Source organism: Bombus vosnesenskii, unplaced genomic scaffold, assembly GCF_011952255.1.
Source record: "Bombus vosnesenskii isolate JDL3184/JDL3185 unplaced genomic scaffold, Bvos_JDL3184-5_v1.1 scf7180000013512, whole genome shotgun sequence".
NCBI classification, from domain to species: Eukaryota; Metazoa; Arthropoda; class Insecta; order Hymenoptera; family Apidae; genus Bombus; species Bombus vosnesenskii.
The window spans coordinates 110,058-137,900 of NW_022883093.1; the positions used below are offsets into that span (position 1 = coordinate 110,058).

The 27,843-nt window shown below is 37.1% G+C and overlaps 3 protein-coding genes and 1 long non-coding RNA gene across 10 annotated transcripts; 3 read left to right on the top strand and 1 right to left on the bottom strand.

The window, feature by feature from the left end:
* Window positions 1-21: 21 nt before the first annotated feature.
* LOC117238469 (sodium/potassium/calcium exchanger 4-like) lies at window positions 22-10,044 on the bottom strand. Of its 3 annotated transcripts, none has more exons than XM_033503372.1 (9): window positions 9,973-10,044; window positions 2,945-3,172; window positions 2,619-2,806; window positions 2,343-2,490; window positions 2,053-2,154; window positions 1,896-1,952; window positions 1,584-1,793; window positions 1,387-1,488; window positions 22-902 (listed from the first exon to the last, which is right to left on the bottom strand). In XM_033503372.1, the coding sequence occupies exons 2-9, from the start codon at window positions 3,009-3,011 to the stop codon at window positions 568-570; spliced, it is 1,209 nt and encodes a 402-aa protein (XP_033359263.1). In that variant the 5' UTR covers window positions 3,012-3,172; window positions 9,973-10,044; the 3' UTR covers window positions 22-567. The 3 variants fall into 3 exon arrangements, with proteins under 3 accessions (XP_033359263.1, XP_033359262.1, XP_033359261.1); XM_033503371.1 differs by lacking the exon at window positions 9,973-10,044 and adding an exon at window positions 4,394-4,730; XM_033503370.1 differs by lacking the exon at window positions 9,973-10,044 and adding an exon at window positions 3,732-4,262.
* On the top strand, window positions 4,873-13,183 carry LOC117238471 (sodium/potassium/calcium exchanger 4). 3 transcript variants are annotated; one of them, XM_033503377.1, is made up of 8 exons: window positions 4,873-5,015; window positions 10,082-10,255; window positions 10,508-10,695; window positions 10,866-11,106; window positions 11,713-11,838; window positions 12,118-12,333; window positions 12,448-12,549; window positions 12,706-13,183. In XM_033503377.1, the coding sequence occupies exons 1-8, from the start codon at window positions 4,967-4,969 to the stop codon at window positions 13,047-13,049; spliced, it is 1,440 nt and encodes a 479-aa protein (XP_033359268.1). In that variant the 5' UTR covers window positions 4,873-4,966; the 3' UTR covers window positions 13,050-13,183. The 3 variants fall into 3 exon arrangements, with proteins under 3 accessions (XP_033359268.1, XP_033359272.1, XP_033359269.1); XM_033503381.1 differs by lacking the exon at window positions 4,873-5,015 and adding an exon at window positions 5,097-5,515; XM_033503378.1 differs by lacking the exon at window positions 4,873-5,015 and adding an exon at window positions 7,360-7,493.
* LOC117238475 lies at window positions 5,522-7,494 on the top strand. The gene is made up of 2 exons (XR_004494211.1): window positions 5,522-5,670; window positions 6,551-7,494. It is a non-coding gene; the product is annotated as an uncharacterized LOC117238475 (long non-coding RNA).
* Window positions 13,184-15,614: 2,431 nt separating the features above from the next.
* LOC117238458 (voltage-gated potassium channel subunit beta-2) lies at window positions 15,615-23,523 on the top strand. Of its 3 annotated transcripts, none has more exons than XM_033503360.1 (9): window positions 15,615-17,475; window positions 18,194-18,378; window positions 19,410-19,623; window positions 19,812-19,939; window positions 20,047-20,253; window positions 20,346-20,443; window positions 20,597-20,653; window positions 20,794-21,003; window positions 21,096-23,523. In XM_033503360.1, the coding sequence occupies exons 1-9, from the start codon at window positions 17,351-17,353 to the stop codon at window positions 21,195-21,197; spliced, it is 1,326 nt and encodes a 441-aa protein (XP_033359251.1). In that variant the 5' UTR covers window positions 15,615-17,350; the 3' UTR covers window positions 21,198-23,523. The 3 variants fall into 3 exon arrangements, with proteins under 3 accessions (XP_033359251.1, XP_033359249.1, XP_033359250.1); XM_033503358.1 differs by having other exon boundaries at window positions 15,622-17,475; window positions 18,194-18,435; XM_033503359.1 differs by having other exon boundaries at window positions 15,626-17,475; window positions 18,194-18,435; window positions 20,797-21,003.
* The last annotated feature ends 4,320 nt before the right edge of the window (window positions 23,524-27,843 follow it).

The window sequence follows — 27,843 nt, forward strand, 5'->3', positions numbered from 1 at the left end:
TGTGTTCTTTTTCTTTCTCTGACATATTCGTACAGCTATACATTTCCATCGAAACTTACTTTGTAATGAGATACATTATATGTTACGTATATCAGAGGACTATAAAAATCTCTGTAATTTTCTTTCGTATCTTGGCTAAACTACAAGTACAGTACTTCAGAAATTTATTTGAAAAACACTTATGCTAAATATAAATGGTTTGTAAATCGTTGAAATAGCTATATAAATATCATATATACATACATACATAGGCATTCATATATTACACTCATTAAATTTATATGTGCACAAATTCATAAGTACATATGCGTCACAAAATAATACACTAGAATGCACACAAACATTCAGGAAAATATAATGAACTGATTAAAAGTTGAATTATTTGCGACAAGCACGATACATTCATTGTGAAACCAATGTTCAATTGATGTTTCAACGATTCGTGGTGCGTATCAAAATATCGAAAGGAGATAAAAGGAGAGCCTGATTCAAAGTTCCGAATCCTTTTGTAAAACTTAGTAAGTAAAGATAGATTGTCAGTGGATTAACAAACATATGTATAAAGTATCAGTGAATACATATTGGTAAATTAACCACAAAGAACAAATTGAGTTCGAGGATGGAAGCAAATACCAAGAAAATTACATACATAATGAGGCAAACTATTCCAATGGATCGAGTCAATTTAAATTTGCCAATTAGAAGAGACAAATAAAGTACGGTGAGAGTAGAAAATAACGATATGGAATTGTAAACCAGACCTTGTGAATTAATCGTTACATAATGATCGCCAGGTGTTTTCGGAAAAAGTGCTGCTTTCAGGAACCAAGGTAATCCGAGACAAAGTAACACGTCGAATACGTTTGAACCGATCGAATTACTTATGCCCATGGCTCCGTGCCCTAAAATCATATTTTGAATCAACAATACCAAATAAGAAAGAAAGATTAGGAAAAAACAAAGGAAAAGAAATCGTGAAATATCGGTACTTTATGAATGCTAGTCGTGAAGAAAAAGTAAAAATATTTATAATACTGTAAATACATAATGAAACGACGTGGTTTGTAACTGATTATAAAGCGATTCTAAGATGAGGCAGATTTGATAATAACGTCGTGATAATATCACGCGGTGCGTTATCGTAACCTAACCGTCTCACGATAACTATGTTATCGTGATATTTCACGATAGCTACGTTATCGTGACCGCTATTCGCTAGCTACATATATATTATTTCTTGATCGATGTACCGATTACCACAAGAAAATCACTCCAAAGGTTAATCGGTTACTTTGGAGGTGCGTTTAAATGAAAATTCGTTTTAACCGGTTGATTCTTCTATTAGCAAAGTATCGGCGAGTGAAAGCGCAAAATGAAGAAAATTACCTTGATTCGCAACGATAACACTAGAAACAGCCTCCGGTACACTCATTCCTGCCGCAAGAAACGTCAATCCCATTATGGAATCAGGAATCCTAAATGTATCACCTGAAATAAGGATCATTTTAAATCGATATCGAGAATAAAACGAGTGCATTTATATATCTGGGAACGATAACAACAATTGTTGCAAGGATACGTACCAATTACAGTGATGACCCATCCAACTATGTACGAAGTAGTTGCTATCCATATTATACACATGATAAAAGTAAGGGGGTACCAAGATTTCAATGTGTTTCTTCTACAGTCAGGAATCGTAATGAGAAGCACAAAATTTATAGGCCAAGTAATCAACCACCAAATCCGTTCGCACGTCGAATTTGGCCAATTCTTCATATTCACGATATCAACTAAAATAATATATGTATATATACACATAAGCAGATATTTATTGGGATTAAGGCTTCTCAAAGGATTCTTGTACATATTTTCATGCAATCTATGTTACTTACGCGATTCATCTTCACCGCTCGATTCCAACAAAATAATATCCGTGCTTTTAACCAGGTCTGACAGAACAAACGGATGACGTGTGTTTTTAAATGAAACTCAACGATGTATAATTCAGAGAATTGAATTGAATAAAAAATTAATCGATATAAACAATACCATTAGAAAGTAGGGGAGTTGATTCGGAAAGATTCTTATACTTCTTTCTTGTATTTGTTATCGATTGAACAAACTGATGTATCTTCCGATCGAAACACATTGCTAGAACGATAAACATTTCCGTTTCATTTAATTAGAGATACAAGCAGTCTGTGTGGAAATTATAAAGTAGCAATGAAGATTAGTAAAAATGGAACGAAATATTTATTTAGTTTCTCAACTTAAAAGGTTTTATCACTTATCGATGGAAAGAATCAAGCAACGATGGGGAATTACCTGAATAAACTTACCTAAAATGTACAAAACATACAAGAGAACGAGAATCAATCCCTCGTACCATTCGATACGACCGTCTCGTAAAGTTAAAATAAGTAAGAGAACTGTGAATGCGTATGCGATAGTATCTCGCGTGACAGGCCACCCTTCCAGATTCAATACCTGAACAAAGATTTGCTTTATTCGTGTTTATTTCTTGGTTTCCTTTTTCATGTACTTGATTTTATTTTCGATTCATACATAATCGATAGTGTGTTCCGTCTGTGTAAGACGCAAGGATAAGATCTCACCTGATTTGCAAATAAACCACAACAAGCAGGCACAGCTAATATATTGAAAACAGCAGAACCAACAATCGTGCCGACGCCCAAATCTCCTTCCGTGACAAAAGTACCCACGATATTGATAAACAGCTCTGGGCTAGAGCTAGCTGCTGCCATAATTGTTGCTCCTGCGACATCTTCTGTTACGTTAATCTCTGAAAATCAAATCCATGTAATAGTTCCAACGTTTTAACTGTATTAGCTATATGAAAAATTATCTTAGATCTTGACGATAGCCTTTCTTGAAATAAAAATAAGGTGGAAATGAATTAAAGCTGCTATACTGAACTTACTGTGGCAAATTTTTTTAATCGACGGCACAAAAAAGTCATCACAAACGATAGCGAGTAACAGAAACATGTAAATGGCTATCACGAAATGTATAGCTATAAAACCCGATTGTCTTTGCTGTCGAGTAAGGCCATCCGATGGAAATTCTTTTATCGCCGGAGGAGTGCAGTTTACTTCATTTTCTCCAGCTTCGATAGCGCTTGGTCCAATTTGCAATAACTTGCGAAGTCCTTAAAGAGATAGAATATGTACGTACTCGTAATGATATATAATAGTAACTATACGCGTAAATTCCAATGATAACGAAGGAACTATGTTACATTATAAATGGAAAGTAAGGAGAACAAGCGTAGAGGTAAAAGGTGAAAGTTTTATATGTATATATAAAATATACTATATATAGATCGTATTTATAATGCGAACATATTACGTAATGATTCATTCTAAATTTTAGTATCTCGATATCTCCACCATCTTTTTCGTTCAACGTAGCGGCATGCGTCCGTGTATACGCATTCGTTAGTCGTCGAATGCTTCATCATAATTGCCCTTTATTACTTATCGCTTGTTATTAGTTGTTCCTTTACTCTTTGAGAGAACGCAACTAATCGTGCATGTCGCAATAAGGGACAAATGTATGTTTAAGAAAACAAAAGTCATGGACTTTTGTTTACTTATGACAATAATATGATACGATATGAATTACTTGATATGTATAAGACACATATAACGTAAGAGGAAGGAAGAGGAAGAATTGAGAATACGGAGAATTCAGAAAACGAGACTTACGCGTATCCGTAGGGTTATTCGCACTTGCTGCATTGTTTGGAAGAAATATTGCTAACGTATTAACGAAGATCAAATACATCGTTGGAACGACGATCATACAGAATATTTTGTAGCCTATCATTTGTCTATGTTTCCGCGTCATTTTGTAGTTGCTGTTTCAATTAATCAGCGATAAGTTTCAGTGATCGAGCTAACGGTGCGAGTTGCCGTTCCGTATGATACTAATTTTGATTCGCCAAGTCGAGCTGACCGCATCGATGTTTTTCGTTTACGAGCATTATCGGTTTTAACTTTACACAGATAAGATACTATACAAAACGAATAAAGACATCCCTTTACTGATAATCCAACAACAGGAGTATCCCTGCTACTGGAGCATTTAAATTGTCAATTACATATCTATCGATAACGGGTGAATGCTCTGAAATGTTGTATACCATAAACTTATATGTTTATGGTTACGTTTACTGGTATTTATCCTTATATATGTGATTATCTATTGTGAGACATTAAATTCATATTTACGTGTGTACAGTGTACAAATGTACATACGCATTTCTTGAAACGCATTTTTTGAAACAGCATCTCAGTTAAAGATTTAAAAGAAGGGGCATGAATCAATTTGTTTCTTCATTCATTTCCATTTTTCTAGTTCTACTTACTTGTCCGTTGCATTTTTTCGAATGAAACCGTACACACTGAATCGTAGTTACAGTTGACTGACAGTCAACTTATTTACAATTGACAGTGCTAATTGTTCTCTTTGCGCGCATCATACAGAGAGAACGACATTACATTTTTACTGCTGCAAGTTGCTTCTACTGTAACCCATCGCATCGTATCCCGTCACACAGTTTACCGTGTTTAAAAGCTTTTCTATCAATCCGTTTGTTAGTTAGTTTATTTCCCAGAATATCGTAATGCTGCTTTTAAAATAATCAATGAGAAAAGAATCGACGCGTGCGAGTGTGTGTATGCGACGTGTGCGACTGGAGGAATAAATTTGAAGGGAATAAGTAATGCAAAATGCTTGATTGTGTCGGAATAGAATATATACGGTACGACGTTCAATTTTCAAGGAAGCCATAACGACGATTAGTGCGATGACGATTTCGCATTTTGACCGCGGCACGATTCAGCGGGCGCGATGCGCGAGAGATGAGAAGAGAAGAGTTAGAGGGAGGGGCGATTCCAACAAACGCTGCCGGACTTCGGAGTAGTTGTTAATGTAGTATATGTGTGACAACGGGATTGACAACATGGATACGTCTGACTTAGGAGGAGGTTCGTTCAAATATATTTTGAATATTATCGGGAACGGATGCTTTTTTATGGTATATGTTCGATCGATACAAGAATGGTTAGGGGGGTGTGCTTTGATAGCGGTGAAAGATAGAACGGAATGATATTAAAAAATCGGAATTAAAGTATCGAACAAGGTGGAGGAGACGTAGGAAGAGAAGGAACAGGAGGAGGTGGAGGAAGACGAGGAGAAGGAGGAGGAAGAGAAGGAAGTGGAGGGACAGCAGGATGGCTAACATCAGCATTAGCAGCAGCAATAACAACAGAGGGAAGAGTAGAAGAATAGTATACATCATAAGGAAAAGGAAGATGAAGGAGAATGAGTATGGGGTAGAAAATGAGGCAGACAAATGGAAGAAGGAAGAAGACTGAGAAAAGAGGAAAGGGACAACGATGCAAGATCAACTAAAAATAGAAGCCAAAAATAGAAAATCGTTCCAAACATTTGGTGCATTTTCAACTGAATTCAATTAAACGTACAGGTGTGTCGTGCGGTGCTGCGTATCGCGCATCAATACTTGTGATTTAGTTTCCGATGATCGATTGGTCTAAAAGACTACGAATAAGACAAGATATTCGAAACTAATCTTGCGCAGAAGGGCGCTTGTCAAAGCACAACGTACGCGTAAAGTAAAATGTTTGTTCATATGAGACGTATGAATTATTCATTATCTCTTTCTCTTTATAAATCGCAAGAGTTCTGTGATTTTTATTTCTACAAGAGATCGTGTGCAGGCTAGAGACATGTTTATTCCAAAATTTATAGAATGAATTGAATCTCGTTGCTCTCTTTTCTCTGTTCGATCACCTTCGCTCTCCTTTCTCTCCTCCTCTCTCTCACTCTCTTTTCTCTCCTCCTCTCTCTCTCTCCTCTCTCTCTCTCTCCTCTCTCTCTCTCTCCTCTCTCTCTCTCTTTTTTCTCCTCCTCACTCTTTCTCTCTCACACACACTCTCTCTTGCTCTCTCGCTCTTTGCTCTCTACCTCTCGACCGTTTTTCTTCCTTTCTACTCCCTTTACTTATTTTTATTTCATCCCAGTTTCACATCGCATGTCGTTCTTCTGTATGCAGGTTAATTGAAACCTTGTTTAAACAACTTGATAAGTTATTGGGTATAACGATCCGTGTCAAAAGATTTAGTTTGTGTTACGGTTAGTGATAATGAAACTTGTTCAAACTCATGGACATATATTATTATGTACCTATGTATTCACACGATTCGTTACTCGTAACGAATGCTACGTTTAACAGATGCTTAAACATGTTAATTAACATTCGTTGTTATTTGTGGTCTTTGTGTTGATAAATTATTGCTATTTTTTTATTTAAGATTAATACGATGCCCGTTAACGTACGTACAATCATGAGACACGTTGGTATTTTAATTTTTATAAAGGAATCATAAAATGAATCGGCGCAACTGTATGTATGTATATATATATATATATATATATATATATATGCATATATATATACATATATATATATATATATATATATATATATCAATTTCAATAGATAGTCGTGTAATGGAGCAAAGTGAGACGAAGAGGTGAACAGCACTAGTAATATAGTACTGCTTATGATTTAGGATTGAGATTCTGAGAAATGTTCCGTCTGGATGTATTTGAACTGCAAAAGTTTATATGATGATAAAAATATTGCCTCCGCTCTCGCACATTGTTCTTTTTGAATAAATATCGAAATGCGAAGAAACGCAAAAATATAAATGAAAAATCCTGTGCATCGTACACGATAGATCTTATCGGCGGTCGAAACACAGAAGAAATAATAAAGTTTTGAGTTCTTTCAAAATTGCGACGATGTGATGAAAGAAAAATCAACAGATTGCTAATTGAGAATCAACGTTTAATGATCGGCGATCAAGCCGATGGTCATCGTTTGTTTCCAACGAGACGAAACCGTTCGACACCGAATGGTCAAGCCACGTTATATCTAGTTTATACGACGTACATTAGACATGAATGGCATCTCCTCTGCCAACTTGAATGAGAGCAATTTAACTTCTTTAGGTTGCTTAATCGGTAGGAAGTCACATCAACTATACAGCTGTGTAACCTGTACAAGACACCAATACGTGCATCGTTTGCTTCATTACGTCGATTGTAACAGGTTATAGGAGAAGAATTATCAAGATCTAAGAACGGAGGTGAAGAAACAAAGTTGTTAATTTGAACCTAGACAGGACTTTTCTTTCACACATGTACACCAACAATGGGATATCACTTTCAAATTGATCTTTATTTCCAACGATCGTCATTAATGTATATACAATATACATGTACCATATGTGTGTGTGTGTGTGTGTGTGTGTATATATATATACACATGCAGATATGTATACGATGTAGAGAAACGTTTAACGATGGAAACTTTAAAATGGGATGAGAGAAAATCACATGGAAAATGTGAGTGACGTTGAATAGCTCCGCAAACGAAGGTAGGAATGTGCGCAAAGAGTCCTCGTAAGAAAAACAATATATAATGGAAAAATGGGCGACTTCGCCGATTTCAAAGTCCTTGAAATATATTAACCAGATCAATATTCTAAACCACTATTTCCTACACATACATATAATCATCGCTTGGCGTTACTTTTCAAGATATTCGCAAAAAACTTGAATCAAATTTAGATTATGATTACACTCCATACTGGAATAAGCGACCGTATTTTTATATAGCCCAACCTAAACTTAACGCATTGATGAAAGGAAACCATTTGTAATATTATATAAATAGAAAAGGAAAATCAATGTGTTATAGGTTGGGTCAGAGTAGTATCCGGCCGCCATTAGACGTGAAATAATCCTCGATGAATTGATTGATATACAGAATGTTGCACTTATTTCAGAATTTTCGATTGGTTAAAAATGTAGTAAATATTTCAATATAACATACGTATCTAAAATAAGTTGTTAAATAATGCATATAGTATTAAAAATAAATTGCTTTATACATAACCTGAAAACTAAAGCCGAACAGCGCAACGGTTATATGTGTAGGAAAAAGTTCTCCAGAATGTTCACCTTGACAACATATTTGAAGGTCATTGAAATTCGTAAACTCGCTCTTATTTCCAATATTTATTGAAAAAGAACATTTTTTCCTTTCGTTATACAACCATTGTTATGAAATACCGTTGTCGCATGCATCGCATATTTTAATGAAATTTACGAGAAAAGATCGATGAAAGGGAATATAAAACTTTCAATTTGCCTGCCATTTCATTTATTCGGAATGTGTTGGGATATGATAAGGAACAATGATATACAAGTGCAACTTTGTTATAGAGAGATTATTATGCTGTAAAAATATTGTTAGGTACACTTAAGGTTAAATGAGTTTTGTATCGAAACTTGAGAAATGAATGTGCGAAATGAATCAAACAGAATAGGCAAATCAACATCGAATTATCGGGAAAATCAAAGTTTAACAAACTACGGCCAATAACTATAACATGTTGAAAAGACGCTAGATGAAAACCGAGAAATGCGATAAAATTTAGTGAAGCATCAGACATTTCTCACGATTTACTTATATAACGAAAAATTTTGTAGCGAGAAACATTTATTAGCCCTTGTACATAATATCCGTCAAAACTAATGCTCATCGATATTTCATTTACTTATAGTTATTGATAAACTGGAGCATTAAACGAATCTATCGTTGAAAGTAGAAATAGTTTTCCACAATTTTCTTATTTCTGCTACTTTCGTCCACTCATCCGTAATGAAAAATGTGCATATGCATGTGTTTGTTTCCGTCTATTTACGTACATGTGTACCTGCATAAATGTCGTAGTAAAAGTTGAAAAGAAGACACCAAATAAATGACAAAGATACGATTCGATGATAAAGCTAAAGAGTCGCGAGTGAACAATTGTAGCGATCATTTCTGATCTGTCATATCCAAGAGAGTTATTTGTCTTTGAGTGCGCGTGGGAATGGTTTTCATCGAGTAACTTATGAAACCGAGCAAGCAAATGCCACGTAAACTATGATACGAACGGTTATTTGAAATTTGTGTACTATTCTTTGTTCCAGCTTACTTTTAAATATATATAGATTAATACGTGTCTACGATAAAATGTTGCATCGTATCATTCGTCACAATTATTTACGTGTTTATATATTACATATGTATGTTTTGCCTTCGAACTTATTTGCCAGTTTAGAATATAAGTTATGAAAATGAATTCGAATGTTGCAATTAGTACGTATGTATCCAAAATCGGCAGGCGTGTCGCTTATTTATTTTCGAATAGTATATTGGAAACCGCGTCGTTACGATGATGATTGTCGCCACTAGGTCATGGTTAGATGATTATGAATGAAATTGAATTTTTAAGTAAGACATCTTTCCGGGAAAAGAGATTCAACGGGTGAACATCGAAGGTCAATGAACCGATTATATTTGTGATCATCGTGGCTAGAACGAATGCAAACCAATTATCTGGGTTCGTAATCACATTTGTGGAGCGTGTATTTGACGTTTCTATCCAAGTATGCAAGGTCGTCGCTACTTATGTAATAGATTAACCAAAATCGAATGCCAATAGAATGTAAGCAAACACGATCGTTTTACTGTATACACATACATCCGGTATCTTTAAACAATGAAGATTTATTAAGAGATCGAAAAGATCGACGAGAAACATAATGGACGTGAAATAAATATAATGGGATTAAGAGCAAGAAATGGCAAGCAAGAATTCTATGATAACGCCACGTCGCTCTTCTTTCTTATGATGCGGCTATTTCCTCCTTCAATATGATACAACAAATATAGGTGAAAATAGGATAAACATCAATGAAAAAGAAAAAATAGAAAAGAAAAAATTGACAATTCGTTCGAATTAGATGCGTTTTTTCGCTTGACCATCGTTCCATCGCCAAATATCAAACTGTTACATTAACTACCTGTTACTATGAAATAAATCGTCCGTATCGGTATCCGGGAACAAATCTTTTCTTTGACGCGTTGGACATAGAATTAAACACATGAAAATAAAAAGATATTATGTTCTAGGTATAAATTGTACACCTCCAGCGATAGAAGACTTTCCACACGACCTTTTCGACGAGAAACAGAGGCAGGGCGGAGCTGTCGTCGTGCACGTAATCGTTTCGCTTTACCTGTTTATCGCGTTAGCGGTAGTGTGTGATAAATTCTTCGTTCCCGCAGTAGAAAAGATATGTCACGGTAAGGAACATTTCGCAGTTATTTCTAAATATATTATTTTCTAGGAGGCTACGATTGGTGTCGACTTATAGATATAGATATTTTCGTTTGTGTTCGTCTACCTGATGAATAAATTTATTGAATGATTCGCGGGTGAAACAGCTGGTTTGTACATAGAAGGAAGTAGAAGAAGAACGAAGTCAAGTGTGAAATGAACCAAAGCGATACGAATTTCTTGATTTGTTTTTGAATGTTTTTAAATTTCAATTTCAGCACTTTCAATGTCCAAGGACGTGGCAGGTGCTACCTTTATGGCCGCAGCAACGTCGGCGCCGGAACTGTTCGTAAACGCAATCGGCACGTTCATCACCGAAGGTGACATCGGTGTCGGAACAATAGTAGGCTCGGCTGTATTCAATATTCTCGCGGTACCGGCTTGCTGCGGTATAGGTGCTGGGATGGTAAGTTTTTGTGATCTACATAACTTGGTGCACATAGAGTATTGGACAAGTTTTTATTATCGTTTTATTAGTTGACTGCGTGCAATTAAGAAACCTATCGATATTTCCTGTATGTATATTATGTATTATGCAACTCAAACGGTCTACGTACGTTAATCGAATACGTACAGGTAGTTCCTCTTGACTGGTGGCCAGTTAGCAGAGACTGCCTCGCCTACGGCGTTACGGTTGCCATTCTGATATGTATCATACACGACGAACGAGTAGAATGGTACGAAGCGTTAACGCTAGTGTTATTGTACATCGTATACATCGCCGTCATGTATTGGGACAAATCGTTTCAGCGATGCACGCGATTCCGTACGCATAATGCTGATCGATCGTCAACGGATGATCACCGACACGCGACAGGTAAGAGAACAAGCACTAAACACTTTACTCTGCTCAGATAGACTCGAATAACGATAACGATCTGGATATCGTAGTCTTTTTCTTTGACATCGTAGATATGATCATCTTATATACATACGCATGTGCGAATACATATCCATGTTCTTACTTACGTTTGTGTACGAATGAATAGTACATTCAATATCGTTGCAAATATAGTTGTGTACCGATTTATTTACAACGTTTCTTACAATATACAGGGTGGTTGGTAACTGGTGGTACAAGCGGAAAGGGGGTGATTCTACGCGAAAAAAGAAGTCGAAAATATAGAATACAAATTTTTCGTTTGAGGCTTTGTTTTCGAGAAAATCGACTTTGAATTTTTGCTCGGTACGCGTGCGGTACGATATAACGGATCTCACTGTAGATCGTTGTCTCGATGGAAAAATTAAAAAAAAAAAATTTTTTTTTAAATTATTATTCTATATTTTCGACTTCTTTTTTCGCGTAGAATCATTCCCTTTCCGCTTGTACCACCAGTTACCAACCACCCTGTATATACTTACCCCGAACATTTGTATATTTGTCCATTTAAAAAAAGTTAAACACAAAGTGTCGTTTCTTTAGAAGGCAGCACGGAAATTCACATGGCAAGATCCGACAAAGTACAATCGGCCGTTGAACAAACTGAACATATAGATCTACCATTGCAAAATGGAGGAACGAAACCTCAAGAAGAGAATCCCGACCCTAGTAAGTAGTATAGAAATTTCGCTGGGCAAAATTTAGTATTATCCATTTCGGAAACAGGTAAAAAGAAAAATCACTTCCTTCCGAACGTTTCTTCAAATTTTAAACTAATAATGGTGAGGGTGCAAGGAGCAGGGAGAGAAAGAGAGAAAGAGAGAGAGAGAGAGAGATAGAGAGAGTGATGCGTGTTGGCGGAAAGCGTAGAAAGGGAAGGAGGGGTGGGGGGAGGAGGAGGAGAAAAAGAGGGAAAATAAAAGCGTTGCATACTTTTACGTTGAACAGATTATGAATACGAATTATTGGTTTGGCCGACACGAGCTGGGTGGATAAGAAAAACAGCATGGATTATGACTTGGCCGATTCATTTAGTTTTCATGTGTACTATTCCGGATTGTGAAAAGCCACGATTCAAGAATTGGTTTCCAATAACGTTCCTTATGTGCATCATTTGGATTGGATCGTTGAGCTATGTGGTCGCATGGATGATCACTATAATTGGTAATGAAAGTGATAGCAAGTAAAAAAAAAAGCGAAAGAACAGATAGAACTGAAATCGTATAAGAAAAAAGAACAAAAAACAGGATGAGGCAAACGTGATTACTTTCTTTTCAGGAGACACTCTGAAAATACCGGATTCCGTGATGGGCATTACTTTCCTGGCTGCTGGTACCAGCGTACCAGAGGCTGTATCAAGCGTAATAGTAGCAAAGCAAGGTAAGCTGATATGCGAATATAACGTATGAAAAATTAGATGAATAATGAATTAATTGGGTACTAGTGAGGAACAATTATTAATTTGTGAATAATATTTGAAATGGACGGCGCGATAGTTTCTATGTTAAATCTTTCGATCGATTTATTTTGTACCAGGACACGGCTCGATGGGTATTAGCAACTCGATCGGATCAAACACTTTCGACATATTGTTGTGTTTGGGTCTACCGTGGCTAATTAAATCTTCGTTTTCACCGACACAACCAGGAAAACATTACATCAGTATAAATTCTGGTGGGCTCGAGTACAGTGCCATATCGCTGTTATCGACACTAATGTTACTCTACATTGCTTTTGCTTCGAATAAGTTTCAGCTTGATAGAAAAGTTGGTCGAGCCTGTTTATGTATGTATGCGGTATTTTTGATATTAGCCTCGTTGATAGAACTCAATGTATTCTTCAGGGTAAACTTGCCCACGTGCCAGAGGACGGTCAAGTGATCCGAAATCGAAAGTAGAGTTGCTTAATGATATTTCATACGGTGTTTACTCTGATCCTCGTACGTTCTCCCGAACTTACGAAAAACATTGTGAACCGAAGAACGCTGTTTTACATTATACGAAACTATTTCTTCTCCCGTCTCGTTTTTCGACGAGATCGTCCTTCACCCCGAGGCTCCGTTACTCCATGGCATTCTTTCCTTCGTAATCCATCCACAATGCCTTCTCCCCCATTTCTCTCTCTTTCCCATCCCTCTCTCTTTTTCTCTCTTTTTCTTTTTCGCCCTTTTTCTGTCCTTTTTTTCACATCAAATCATTACATACTCGATCACCCTTTGTCTTCTCTATTGCGATCAAATTTTATCGTTTCCATCTCTCCAACTCTTTCTCTCGCGCTATCGTCTAATTATTCCGCTTACTACGAACAACATGTAATTTCTAACGTGATTTAGGGATATAAACAGTAAACGGAAAAAAGAAGAAAACAAGGAAATTTCGTCCTCTGGTAAAAGAATAAGAAAGAGTTTGTCATTTATGCGAGTGCAGGATCTGAACGTTGAAGCGTACTCACGTATTCGTAATGATAGAAAATGTTGGTAACAATGATTAAACGAGTAAATGGAATTAGGAAACAAAATATTGTTAAAATAATAAATAATAATAAGGTCGTAATAAGATGTCGGTGAAAAGAATTGGATTACAAAGAAAAGCGAAAGAAGCTAGAGACAAACGAAGATTAAGAAATCAACAAAAGTACGAAGTATACATAACGAACACGTATGTAACATCGTATATATGTATATTCATATATATACACACATATATACATATATATATATGAATGAAGTATGCATATGTTCGTGCATGCGTGCGTGCGTGCGCGCGTGTGTGTGTGTGTGAGTGTGTAATGTATGTATGTATGTATGTATATAATATATGTATATACAGTAGACCGATAGCGTAGAAAAGACTGCCGCTTTTATAAATGTTTCATTTCGAGAAATACAGCACATACATCAAACGAATATGAATACGTATATTGGGTAGCTAGTACGTCCGATTAAATAAAGTTTCGATAATCGGTTATCATTGCGGAACACCATGACAATCGGTTATCGGAACGGGGGAATTACGAAAGTTTCGATAATTGCGCGCCAAGATTGACATCACGTTTATTTGATAAAATACATTGACATGTACTGAAATTCGCCGCAGGGTGTATATTTAAGTAATCTAAGAACTTAACGAGATTAATAAAGTACTGTAATAAGTTATTAAAAAGAGATTGTTGGTAATTTCGTTTTAATCCTATCGCGAAACACACTGAACAACTGCTCGGTTCCTTCTTACCGATTTTTCGATTGACAATGGTTCGGCTAGCGAATGCATCGTATCGATAATTGAAAAGTTACACGTTGCGTTACGATTCTCTCTGCGACTATAACGTATCCGTGTGTCGGCGATTGTAATCAATGTCTCCGAGACCTTTGGCACGATTTCAACGAAAGAGTCGATCTGCGAATCCGAGAAGAGCAGACAGCCGTCACGCGGCGCAGATTCGCTTCAGCAAGGAGCAGAAACGCGTCGGAACACGTTGCAGAATTTTAACAGGTAAGTAGAACAATAAAGATCGCTTTGTGCTTTTTGAAAGATCGGACTACTCTCATTGCTTGGAATGAGATTCGAACAAAGTTTAGGCGATACGCAACGTTTACATGTTTCTAGCATTTCGAGTTTAGCGTGTTGATCACCCTTTCTCGAATACATAATCTACGTATACAAAAACTAATTGAGAACTGTACTATGAGGTTCAGTGAATCATGTAGAGAGCAATACGATATTCCATTTATACGATGTGTATTTATGCAAGCGCACGCATGCAATCGCAGCGCGACGTGTGTACCAAACACGTGAAACAGTAGGTAAAACGCATTCAAGTAAGTAAGTATGTATGTACTAAGCAGTGGATCCATGCTGTATTGGATGGCAGTAGGTCGAGCGCGTATTAGGTCGGTAGGTCGAACAACGTGGGCGACCATAAACGGTTCAGGAAGGGGTCAGCTGCACGTCACCACGCCGGATCTGCAATGCGGCGTTGTCGCAGAGACAGTTATCGCTACATTTTATACCGGTGAATTCTTGTACCCTTAATAATTGACCGAACAATTAATGCTACCGATCATTTGAGCATTTCATGCACAGTTTCGATTTACCTATTTATATTCGCATACGATATTTGTACATGTGTACATATCTATGTACCCATATACGTTTCGTGTTGTATCGATAAAAACGAAAACGTAAAACGAGATCATAGTCAGTGCGTCTGACAAGGATTTAGTGATAACGAATTCAACTTATTCGAAAGAGAGAAAGAAAGGGAGATAGAGAGAGTGAGAAAGGGAAGGAGAAGGAAAGGATAAATCGATTGATTTGCGAATGAACTCAAGAAGAGAAAAAAGAAAGACGGAAGGATGAAACTAGGAAAAGAAGATGACTTAAAGAAGAAGAATAGAGCAAGCGATTAGATGATCCTAGTTCGGAGCATGAGACAAAGGGTGGACGGGCGAGAAATACAATTTCAGGAGAGGCTCGATGCGGCAAATGCGGCGAATGCGCTGAATGCGTTGAATGCGACGACGGTAACGTCATGCGCTCTGAAAACAACCGCAACCCCCTGTGAGAAGAGACGAGGAAGAACGGTAGGGATTAGGTGTACGCGGCGTGGTAGGAAACACGGTGCGCGAGCGCGGGCACGCGCGCACACGCGCATTAAACCACCAAGATACCCGTAGTGGAAGAGAGACGGGACAGCACGCACGCTCGTAGGTTCTGCTGTAAAGGAGGGAGCACAGTGCATCGAAGTTATGCAGTGTTGCTTACCACGTAGAAGGCATAACACTCGCCGTTTCTACAATAGGATCCTAACATTTTCATAAATTTTTTGTTCTACGTTTCGGTGTTTTCAGTTTTCCAACGTTCTCCTCTTTATTGCTCTTCTTAACAAATGTTTCGTCAGTCTCACCGTAAATCGCAACGCAAAATCGATTATCCAGAGACGGGTATTTCGACAGAAACATCGCGGAAAGCAAGTCCTATTTGAAAGAGAAATCGGAACGAGGATCATAAGGATAGTTAGCGCCGAATGTTTTTACCTACACGCGACTGACAACGAAGATTAATCTGGAATTGGCGCACAACTTTTAAATGAGAGGAAGAAAGAGAGAGAGAGAGTTGAGATCAAAAATTGGATCGAGAGTAAAATCAAGATCAAGACTCGAATTTGACAACAAACGTCACGGAAGTTCAAGTCTGAATTGGAAAAGAAAGCAGAGTCCGAAGCAATATAGCACAGAATTACATTATGATAGAGAATGAGTTTGGAATCGCTGAATGAGATTTCGTCGTATTAACCTTGTATCAGCTTGATATATTACAAAGTTACCAGTTGGACCAGTGGATAATCCGCAAAAAGTGGATTTTTAGTGTCCGGCGTTGTTAGTGTCCGGTCTGGAGTTTAATAATCATCGCGCCCTACCTCTCTCACCGCGCCACGCCAGCAATCGTACCACATATCGATACTCATATCGACCACCGTTCGTTTTTACGTAATTACGTGTAGTTTTTAAAATAAATATTCCGTGTCATAGTGTTTGAACAATATTCTGATCGAACCAGGTAAAACCAAAAAAGGATTTTGCAGAACATTTCGATATCACGTGACTAGTTGCGAACAGTACTTCCTTATGTTCTTTACTGTGGTGCCTAAATAACTTAAGTAAAGAAAAACTAGTGCCTATATAACGTATATGCGCAATAAATACATATATCAAATGCTGTGACTTGAAAATATAGAACGATTCGTCAAATCGATTGGGATCGTTTGATGAACCAAATCATGGATCAGTGATACAGTGATACTCGAGATATTCGCGACTTATCTCGATTTCATTCTGTTAGAATTTCAATCGAATCTGTCACATTTACAATAAGAATATTATTCTTTATTTCCGAAGCGAAATTTGCAATCATCGCACTAGAACTAGGATTAGGAACAGAAAATAATGTGAATGAAAATCGTCGAAAGAAAATTAATATCGAATTTGAAATGCGAATGAAATTATTATGAAGTTACTCACATTTTTCTCGGGGCTCAAATGAACAAGCACACTCGTATTTGTCTGATCTAGATTTAATCTTACCGCCTTCTCTTTGCATCTCTTCGCAATTTCCGTTCTCTTGAAACATCTTTCGCTTCTATCATACATACATATATACATATATATCGAAGATATACAACAATGTCTCGTTTAATGTTGTGTAATCTCGGCAATACATCCACGGCGGGAAATGATACAAATAACAATGCAAATACGAATAGTAGTATGGAGGATGATGACTACTATCCACTGCCAACTATTTATCGGTGAGTGAATTCTTGATCGATGATGTACCATTCCTTCTCGTCCTTTTCTCCTGTTTCCATCCGCGTCACGTTCGATTCTTCTTCGTATTCTCCTGCTATTTTCACCACGCCGCGTCGAATCTGTATGCGTACCTGCACATGCAAATTTCATATTACCAAATTCAACAAGATTAAGATAAACGAATAGTATAACAAACTAACAACGACTGCTATAACAAAACATCTCGACAAACATTATCTTGCTTCTATCATATTTGTTGTTGTATACTTGTTTCTATATCATATTTTCCGCGTTTCTACACACGTTCATATAAGGACACACGCGATAATGATCGAATGTTTTCAAAGTATTTCTTTTGCTCTTCGGTACCAGAAACATGTTACCAAGAGAAAGATACATCGCAACATGTGCGACGAAAAATTTCTTACATAATCGAAGTGGCAAAATCAGTTACATAGCTAATATGTAATCGACTCGTGGCAATGATATAGCTGCTTAACAACACAGTGAAACGTGATATATACACTATCTGGAATGTTTTTCCAATTTTCCGCAGTCCGCTAATTTTGAATTTTAAGTAAATAACAAGCGAGTAATGTTTCACATAGACTGGCATGTTACGAATTCCTAGTTGTAAATGTTTATGTGGTTGTATCGAACATTCGATCGATCGTGTCCTATTAATACTTACTCTGTACCTATACTTTATACGCGCAGCTGCCGTGCACCTATAGCGAGTTTGGATTGCATGGAAGAGTTCAACGGCGGCGGTGGCGGCGGTGGCGGCGGTGGCAATGCTGTGGACTCTGGTGTACATTGCAGTAATACCACTGGAACGAAGGAACAGCTACTGACTAACTGCATTGCCGCACAAGCGCAGCGCTTACAGCATCCTTCGCCAGGTATTCGCTACCGCAACTTGGGCAAAAGCGGTCTACGTGTTTCCAATGTTGGATTAGGTACGCTGAATGTTTTCCCAACTTTCGTAGAAACGAACAGAATCGCGGTTACCCACCCGTTTTATTCCATCTCAATGTATGCTTTACTATACTCCTTTTTCAGATAGCTTGTCAGTAGTATTATGTTGGCTATATTTTTTTAGACTATAGGTATTGTACAGTAAACGATGAAAACTATATCTTTTCTCAATCCATAGACAGTGCCACTCGCCGTTCCTTTTGTCTATTCCACACATTTGTAGTTATTATTCTTGTTTCTTTTGCTTCGCCTAGTAAATCTTGTCGATGCAATCTTTATATCCACCAACGTGAGCATGCACGCTTTTCACGTACGTTTTTCTAGTAAGATGCAATGTAAATAATTAGTGAACAAAGTAATATAGGAAGACGCGTAATATAACAATAATATCCATATCCAGATAACTTCTTATATTTATTGCTGTTTTTGTTGTGACAATTGTGCTTGTCGTGTTCATTGTCATCGTGATCGTCATTGTGGTCGTCGTGGTTGGAGTCGTCGTCGTTGTAATTGGAAATATTTCCCAAAATTATAAATGTTTTTGGAGAGATTTGATCGAAGATATTTCTATAAATTATTATATTCAGACTGCGTAAGTGTTTCTGAGGTTATGAGCTATCAAAATCTCAGGCGGATGAACAAAGAAAAAAGGGAATGAAAAAGAATGAAGAGAAAAGGAAAAATTGCCGCGTGTGAGAGCCAATGATTCGGAACGATGATGATGATAATGATGTCGGTGGTGGTAGGAGGGAAAAAGATAAATAGGTATACGTGATGCGTAATAAAGGTTTAGGGATCGATTGTCGGACCATATATTGCGGTTCTTAAATAAAAATAACGATAGATGTAAAGGTGGAAATGTTGCAGCATTTGTCCATTGAAAACGGTGAAAAAATTAAATTAATATGCACCTAATCGAGACAAGTGAGTTAACAAAATTGCTTTATACACGTAGGTACATGGACAACTTTCGGAATAGGAGGTTGCAGTAATGAGGAAACAGCTGAAGCTGTAGTTGCCCTCGCCTATGACAGTGGAATAAATGTGTTCGATCTGAGCGAAGCTCATAGCGGTCATAGAGCAGAAATTCAATTTGGACGAATTTTATTACGACGTGCTTGGAATCGTTCAAGTTACGTCGTTACCACTAAAATATATTGGAACACGAAGTGAGTATCGATCGAATTGATCTAACTTCTAAGTGCATAATAAAAATGATAAATACTGGTTCGGGAGAATTGCTACGTTTCAAAAAATGGTGATCAAAATTGATAAATTAGAAATAGAAAAATTGGCAAACAGTACGACGTAGATATGTAAATCGGATGTATGACGTTATGAAATTTGATCATCGCAGGGCAGAGGGACGTGGATTGTCACGAAAACACATAATCGAATCGGTGCAAGCATCTTTAGTCAGGTTACAATTATCGTACATCGATATTGTAATGATTCACAAAGTAGATCCTATGTGTCCTATGGAAGGTTCGTTTCTTGCTTCTCTGGTACAATTAAAATACGCTATTAAAAATAACTGAAACGATCGACACTTACGATCACGTTCTTATTCGCTTCTTATTTTCTTCTTTCAGAAATAGTACGTGCAATGAACTACGTGATAAGTAAAGGATGGGTAATGTATTGGGGAACGTCTCGTTGGACCCCTGTCGAAATTATGGAAGCTTACACGAATTGCCGTCAATTTAATTGTGTCACACCAATCGTGGAACAAGCCGAATATCATCTATTTTATAGAGAAAAACCAGAACTTTATATGCCAGAGTTATACAATAAAATCGGTATTTAATCGCGAAACGTCCAATTTACTCGACATAGTATACTGTATGCATATTCCTTAACAACATTCAAAAAAGTCGTTTGTAAATCGTAGGTGTTGGTCTGATGGCGTGGTCCACGGTTACGATCGGCATGGTTTCTTCGAAACCAGACGACTGTGGTGTATCTTTTTTATCGAGATCTTCGTATAAGGTAATATTATGCGGAAAGAAAATTTTCGTTATATTTCATAGAATATATAGAATTATTGATAAAATAATTGAGGAAGCTGGTAGCTGTCGGCCTCAAAATATCTGTAGCGCTAGCAAAATAATAATGCTTGCAATGTTTACCTTTTCATTTCAGAATAAATATTCGTCATTCAGTTGGACCGAAGACGAAACGCAATCTTTGTATAAAGAAGTACGTAGTCGAATTCGCATATCGTGATAGGCTATGCCGTATTTCCACGCACATAAGCATACGTAAAAGTTAAGGGAATAAACGAACGTTATGTGTGAATGTACGTTACGTTATCGTGTTCTTTTCTGCCTTTGTTTCAGCAGGAATATGGCTGGAAGGAAAAGTCAGCCGATGACGAAACGCGAAAATATTCGGATAAACTGCGAGATGTGTGTGCACTCGCCGAACGACTCGGTTGCTCTTTCGGACAGTTGGCCATCGCGTGGTCTTTAAAGAATGAAAGTGTTCAGTGCCTTCTACTCGGTGCATCAAACATAGATCAACTGTACGAGAGTCTTCAAAGTTTACAGGTAATTATTTCTTATTGGTGAAATTAAACATTCGTTTCGATAGTCGCGAACGAAACGAGCGGGTGATTATTATAAACGATGCGTGATTTCAGCTAATTCCAAAATTGAACGCCAATATAATGAACGAAATTGAAAGAATTCTTGATAACAAACCGTCGCGACCTCCGATGATTTCGACATTGGCGCTCAGATGACAATCAATTTGCCCCCACGGAAATGGTGGGGGCTCCTTAGAAGATGGAGGCAGCCCAAAAAGCGAAGGTGCTAATAGCCAAGATCAAGAGCAGACGAAAGAGTTAACCGGCAAGCTACCATTCTGCGAAATACAATGAAGTCACATTAGTACGTGTACGTAAATTTATGCACAGCCTGATCTTGGCCGGGTAAAATTGGATCGATTAAAACCGAATTCTAAGATGAACTAAAATGAATGAAATGATGCCAAGCGAGATCACACAAGATTAAACGAGAAAGAAACATTCGAATAGGGCATCTGCTGCACGTTCTAGGTGTCCGGCACGAATATATTCACGTGAAAATGAATCGACGACAATACTATTACGGTTACGGTTACGGTTACGGTTACGGTTACGGTTACGGTTACGGTTACGGTTACGGTTACGGTTACGGTTACAGTCACAGTCACGGTTACAAATACCATTACGATTGCGATTGCGATTACGATCGCGGTTACGTTCGATATTTCACGATAAATGTTCACGAATAAATTACAGACACGGTTTTCACACATCTTTGATGCAGTTGTACGATTACCCTCTTTGCAATCTTCTTGGAATAGAGACATTTAAATGCGGAAAAGAGAGGTTGAAGATAACTGGAAAACTTTTTTGCGTACACTTCTTTCGTTTCGAAAAAAAGCGGTCGAATACAAGTTTTCTATAAATGTACGACTTGAATCTCTACCCATGATTCACTATGCCAGGTGTTCATTCGTAAATTAGATAGAATATCATAATGTCTTTATTACAGCTGTGTAAGATGACAAGATGGATGCTTGTGGTTACTTTTTTCAGCTTCAAAGAATTTCTTTTCTTCGTTTGCCATATTTTTCCTACAATTTATCTGAGAATATTTAATAAAGCATTGTAGCCGTTGGGATTGACAGTAAGCGAATAGTCATCTCTATTGAAATCGCAAACTGTCAATATTGAATCGTTTCTCATCCTTCCACGGCTTTATTCCTTTATCCGTGTATACAAGGCAAACCAATATAAGAAAATACAATGTGAAACTGGTCGGAATTCACACGCATATACATATACAGCTACGCACGTACGTTCTCATGCTATAATATCTACGTTCGTGCGAGATAATTTTCGTGTGGTTGATTATACGATTGATTTAATTCTCGAACGTGCGTATACCATTCGTAATCACAGGTGGACAGCTAGCTCCGGTCAGCTAACTAGTCATTCTGCTAGTTAACTACCCCAAACCATAGCCAAGTAGCTATGTAGGATAGGTAAATGACATAGACGGGTAGTCTATAAGTAAGTAGTCGTAGATAGTTAAGGTAAATAGTTAGATAAGTATGTATATACTTAGATAGATAGGGGTATGAAAGGACGAAAGCGGGCAAGCGCGATAAGTGAAATTATGTGATATAGAACGAAAAAAGAGAATGCGTGTGACGCGAGGAAAAAGGTTTCAATGGGTTTATAGATACGCGCAGAAAAATCACGGTACAAGAATATTTCCGCTATACGCTTATTTCGTTGGATTCGTTCGACTATCTGCTATCTCCTGCAAGAATGTTAGAGCAATATTCTTTTCTTGCATTTAGTTTTCCGAATAAAAACCGTCCTAATGGCGCGACAGGCGCAAAGCCTCGTAGAACTAGTAAGATCATTTGCAAATAATATCGGTCACGCACCGACCAATGTTGAATATTCCTGAAGACGAACGATCCATGTGTATTTACCTTACCATTCCGCATATACCATTTCGTGTATATGGGCAGAAAATAACTGTGAGAATATCATTAAATAAACAGCGGAAGCGAAACATGACATGACAAGGAGAGAGAGGAGAGAAGATTAGATACAGTTCAATGAAATTCCAATGAAATTCGAATAAGTGATCAAACTTCGGGACAAATATAGGGACGGTGATATTACAGAAATTATCAACCGTTGCCGATTGTATATATGTAAATCATAATTAACTGTTACGACTACGTTGCTATTTAGTGACTCTTTGATCCCTGGTGTGCATTCGAATATATAATAAGTAGGTATATAAGTATATTCGAATATAAGTACTTATATTATACATTCGGATAACAGGGAATAAGACAGCAAACTCGTTGATGGGGTCGGTTAGGTAGCTGCGCGATTAGCTATCGGTAATTAAAATGATAATGATCGAACACCGATCGCAGTGCTGGCTACGCTTTTGCCGATTACGCTAATTATTTAGCGATTTTTCATCCAGGTTACGATCTATATTTTCCACGAAAGTTTTTATCGAAGCGTAATATATTGTTATATAATATATATATATATATATATATATATATATATATATAATAACTCGATAATACGAACAAATGTGTACAGAAGCGTGCAAGTATGTACATATATTTGATTCGCCGTGATCTCGAAGACACGGCATCTAGGCAAACTAAAACGCGGTTACGCGACTTTTTGGGACAATTCAAAAAGTTGGAAAAACTTGAGTCGATAGGAAGATATCAAACTGCCAAAACGTCGAGCGTTTTGTCGTGAATCAAATGACGAGCCATGATACGAATGATCGTTAAAATATATGAAATGCCTCAACTGTGTTCCGCGCGAACAAAACAATCCTCCGTATAATCGATGATAGTCGATATGATTTGAAGAGAGAGCAGGTCGATTAGCAATGAGAGAACGATTAGGTATGGACAGGGCTGGGAGGCAAAGAAAGTAGGGGAAGAGAAGAAAAAGGAAGGATAGGTAAAGAAAGAGGTCGGAGAGTAGAAGCGATACAGAAACGGCGATGATACGATTAATTACGAGTCAAATGGAAAATGTTCAATGAATAGACAATCTTGATCCTTTGCGGATGTTTTTCATCGCTTGATCGCGTTACGTTCGAATCAAGATTGTTCGTTCGTTACTTCGTTCGTTCATTGAACGAATTAAGAGAGATTGTGTCCGAGATTGTTACTCGTTTAAAATGTAAGATTTTAAAAATTTTATTCGCGCGCCTTGTAGATAGATAGGTAGGAAATGTGTACGAGAAATCGGTAGGACAATTACGATACCGTCATTATCATTGACCCGTTATCGACGATCAAAGATGCGAATATTCGAAACGAATTTCATGCGCATGATTGTCATATATATACTTGCATGTATACACTATATAGTGTACATAGTCGGTCATTGGTTATCTTATCCAGTCAAATAGTATACACGTTATCGAATTATCTTCGTTTACGCGGCTAATTGTTATTGTTTAATCAGAAATCGCGAAAGCATAAAGAATTGTATTAATCCCAACGAAAAATCGATCGGACTGTGATTAAATCGATTGGTCTTCCATTTACTATTATGGATGGAGTTCGTAAGTTGATTTAATCGACGATCAGTAAGAATGGCCACGAATACATAATCGAATCGAATCGCATCAAATTGAATCGAACCCGACTACGTACATAGAATCGCGACAGTCGATTAAACAATCGAAGCTGAATAGGACACGTGTATATGTAGGCAATATTCGTATAACTGTGTCATGTGCGTGTTGCATAATTCTAAGTACTGACACGAAAAAAGAATAACCGCTCTTGCGAAGCTGTAGCATCTTTTTAAATTGTCGATAATACGAGTACGCATCTACCTATCTATATTTCTATATTAATTTATGATACAACCGTCGAAATACAATGAGATCGAATTCGAATAAAAGTGTTCAATACGAACGTACTTTTTGGTCAACTATTTTGTCAATAAAGAAATAATATGCACGAAAATTTCATCTAGATGGCATTACCAGTCACATATAATGTATATAACTTGTCCTCCGCGGGTATACATATTTTCTCAACGTATTTCTCAACGACGAAAACCCTAAAATTATAGGGGCCAAAAGGGGTTTGATCATTACTCCGATCACTATCTTGTGATCTTCGATCTACCTTCTATCTTCTTCTACCGACTTCCTTCTTCTTTTCCCGAAACCACGATCGTAAATTTGTGAAATGGAAAAAAACAGCGCGGCGTTTCATTCAATAAATAATTTAATGCTCCAAAAAATGTAAAATACACACACACACACATTTTCATAAGACGGAACATTTTCTCAAAGTCTTTCGAAATCTTATACGAACGTTCTAAGCAATGTATCAAGTATTTAGGGGACTATTTTGAAAGAATTATAAATAAAAGAAACACGTTACCCTATGCATTATTTCATTGCATCCTCCTTTGTCTCGTTACCTTCTTCATCTGCCATGCTACGTTATAATATTCATATAATACAGTAAAGAATAAGAAAACTTGTTAAGTACTTTGTAAAGTAAGTTGGATAAAAAAAAGAGCTGGTCTTGAAAGCGGATAAATCGGATATCGTAGTCTTTAGAAAGAGAGATTAAGCAGTTTAAATACTTAGGATATGTACTTAAAGTCAATGAACGTGTTAGAAATTTCGCAAGGAAGGCTAACATAATCATGAGGCAATTTTGAGGAAAATTGAAGAGAGGCTTTTTAGGGATGATCACAAGAGGAGAATGAAGATATTTAACAGTCTCGTAGTAGGGGTTCTGGCGTATAGGACGGAAGAAACAGAACTTGAAACGATTGGAAAGGAAGGTTTGGACGAAAAGACAGAAAAATACAGGAGAATGTAGCAAAAAGTCTTCCTAAAAAAAAGAAACATCCTTCCTGAAAAAAGGAGGAAGAAAGGAGGTAGTAAAAGACTCAAAGAAAGGTTAGGGCACTTCGAAGAATGCGGGTACAGCGAAGAAGAAGTAGAACAATTATAGAAGAAAGGAATGGACGTAGGAGAGATCCTAAGGAAGAGGAAAAAGGTGTAAAAAGACAAAAACAATGGAACAGAATATAACGATTTACCTAGATACAGTAGGAAATACAGAAGAATAACGACAGGAAGTTTACGAAAATATCTAACGTAGAAAAAGAAGAGGAAACAAAAGATATTGGCAAGAGTAAAGCGCGGCAGCTTGGAGAACTCATGTAGATTTTGATTGAGTTGAAGAAGAAAACAGGTGTTTATTTTGTGAAACCAGCAAATGAGACATTTAAACACTGGAAGATGTACGAAGAAATTCGTAGAACAAACTTGAGAGTGGAAGAAATACTAATTAAATGGCTAAAAAAGGTACAGAGGAGAAAAAAGGAGAAAGAGACGGAGGAGAGATGAGCAAAGGAGGCAGTGCAAAGTGTAAATTGCAAATAGTAGCCAATGAAATAGTTTATGATACCTTTAAGAAACAGAAATACTTTGAGCAAATGAAAGACGGTTTTAGAATAGAAACCAAAGAAATGATTATGTAAGGCAGATTCGATTAAATTAATCCATTGCTTGATTCATTGCATAATTATTTTTTATCATGAAATTAATTTACATACCTCGAGTACAAAAATAAATTATTCTTTATTAAATATATGGTAATTATTTACCTTAAGAAACACCATGCCGATGATCTTGATTTTCATACACGTTGTTAAGGACATGATTCCGAATAACTTTTCTTAATAACTTAATAACTTAATTTCTTAATATTTCTAATTTCTTAATAACTTAAAAACTAACATATTTGCAAAAAGCTGTTGTTACTATTATATTGAATCTTGCCTATACTACATCACGGTGGCCTGCAAACAATCTTTATAACGGGCGAATTTTTTCAAACAACTGATGCTGAGGTTCTCTCAGCTGTAAACAGTAAGTGGAATAGGTTGTTCGAAACGAAAAACAAGCAATGCAAAAAGATCTTTTGAACGCACAAATATCATATGCATTGGCAGCCGCTATTAAAATCTACATCAACCCTTATGCCAGGAAAATGAAGATACATACTGATCAATCCAGCCGTTGTGAAGAAGCTGGTTATTACCCATGTTGTCAGTATAGCATGCATGATGTCAATATATCACATTTGATATACTGACGCATACACTGCTACGGACGTGTAACCAAGATTCAATGAAGTAGTAGTAATAGTTTTTTGTAAATATCTTGGAAACTGTGCGAGGCAGCCGATTAAATTATTAAAAAAAAAGTTACTCAGAATAATTTCTTTAACATATGTGAAGATCAAGATCATAGGCGTGGTATCCATTGAGGTAAACAATTACCAAAAATATTGTACAAAATATAAGTTCCACAATATTCTACATATATATATGTCGAAGATGAAAGGAAAAACCGGAGCCTTCCCTTTGCAATTTTAGGAAAAATCATCTAATGCTTTAGCTTAGATTTTATCATAGCTGTAATTAAGCAATTGTTGTCATTCGATCTGATTGTAATTGTTCGAGATTTGTGATAGCAAAATTGGGTTCGTGGTGACAACTGGTCGCCGAACGTAGCCACGGTCACGGGATAAATGTTTTGCCTGACGAAGGTGTGGAGCGGTTGTATAGTTCTCCCTAGAAATGTGGTTGTGACGGCATACGGCCTCAAGAACGAGCCTGGCCACATAGGATTGTACTTTGGAGATATCGATATAATGGGACACACGTTGTATTAAGAATCAAACTCCAGACGGAAACTGCCTAGCAACGGCGTTTGGAACTTTCTCGATGCTTCCAAAGAGTATACAACAAACTTTTGGCAGAAACCGCCTAGCAACGGCGATTGGAACCTTCT

Excerpts from the sequence above, each read along its gene's own strand:
- LOC117238458 (XM_033503358.1), top strand. The coding sequence starts at position 17,351 with ATGTCTCGTTTAATGTTGTGTAATCTCGGCAATACATCCACGGCGGGA. Across the intron at positions 17,476-18,193 it reads CCACTGCCAACTATTTATCG|CTGCCGTGCACCTATAGCGA; the intron begins GTGAGTGAATTC and ends TTATACGCGCAG. Across the intron at positions 21,004-21,095 it reads AGAGTCTTCAAAGTTTACAG|CTAATTCCAAAATTGAACGC; the intron begins GTAATTATTTCT and ends GCGTGATTTCAG.
- LOC117238469 (XM_033503370.1), bottom strand. The coding sequence starts at position 3,873 with ATGACGCGGAAACATAGACAAATGATAGGCTACAAAATATTCTGTATG. Across the intron at positions 2,491-2,618 it reads GTGGTTTATTTGCAAATCAG|GTATTGAATCTGGAAGGGTG; the intron begins GTGAGATCTTAT and ends ATCTTTGTTCAG. Across the intron at positions 2,155-2,342 it reads GTATGTTTTGTACATTTTAG|CAATGTGTTTCGATCGGAAG; the intron begins GTAAGTTTATTC and ends TTATCGTTCTAG.
- LOC117238471 (XM_033503377.1), top strand. The coding sequence starts at position 4,967 with ATGTGTGACAACGGGATTGACAACATGGATACGTCTGACTTAGGAGGA. Across the intron at positions 11,839-12,117 it reads AGAAGAGAATCCCGACCCTA|ATTATGAATACGAATTATTG; the intron begins GTAAGTAGTATA and ends TACGTTGAACAG. Across the intron at positions 12,334-12,447 it reads ATGGATGATCACTATAATTG|GAGACACTCTGAAAATACCG; the intron begins GTAATGAAAGTG and ends CTTTCTTTTCAG.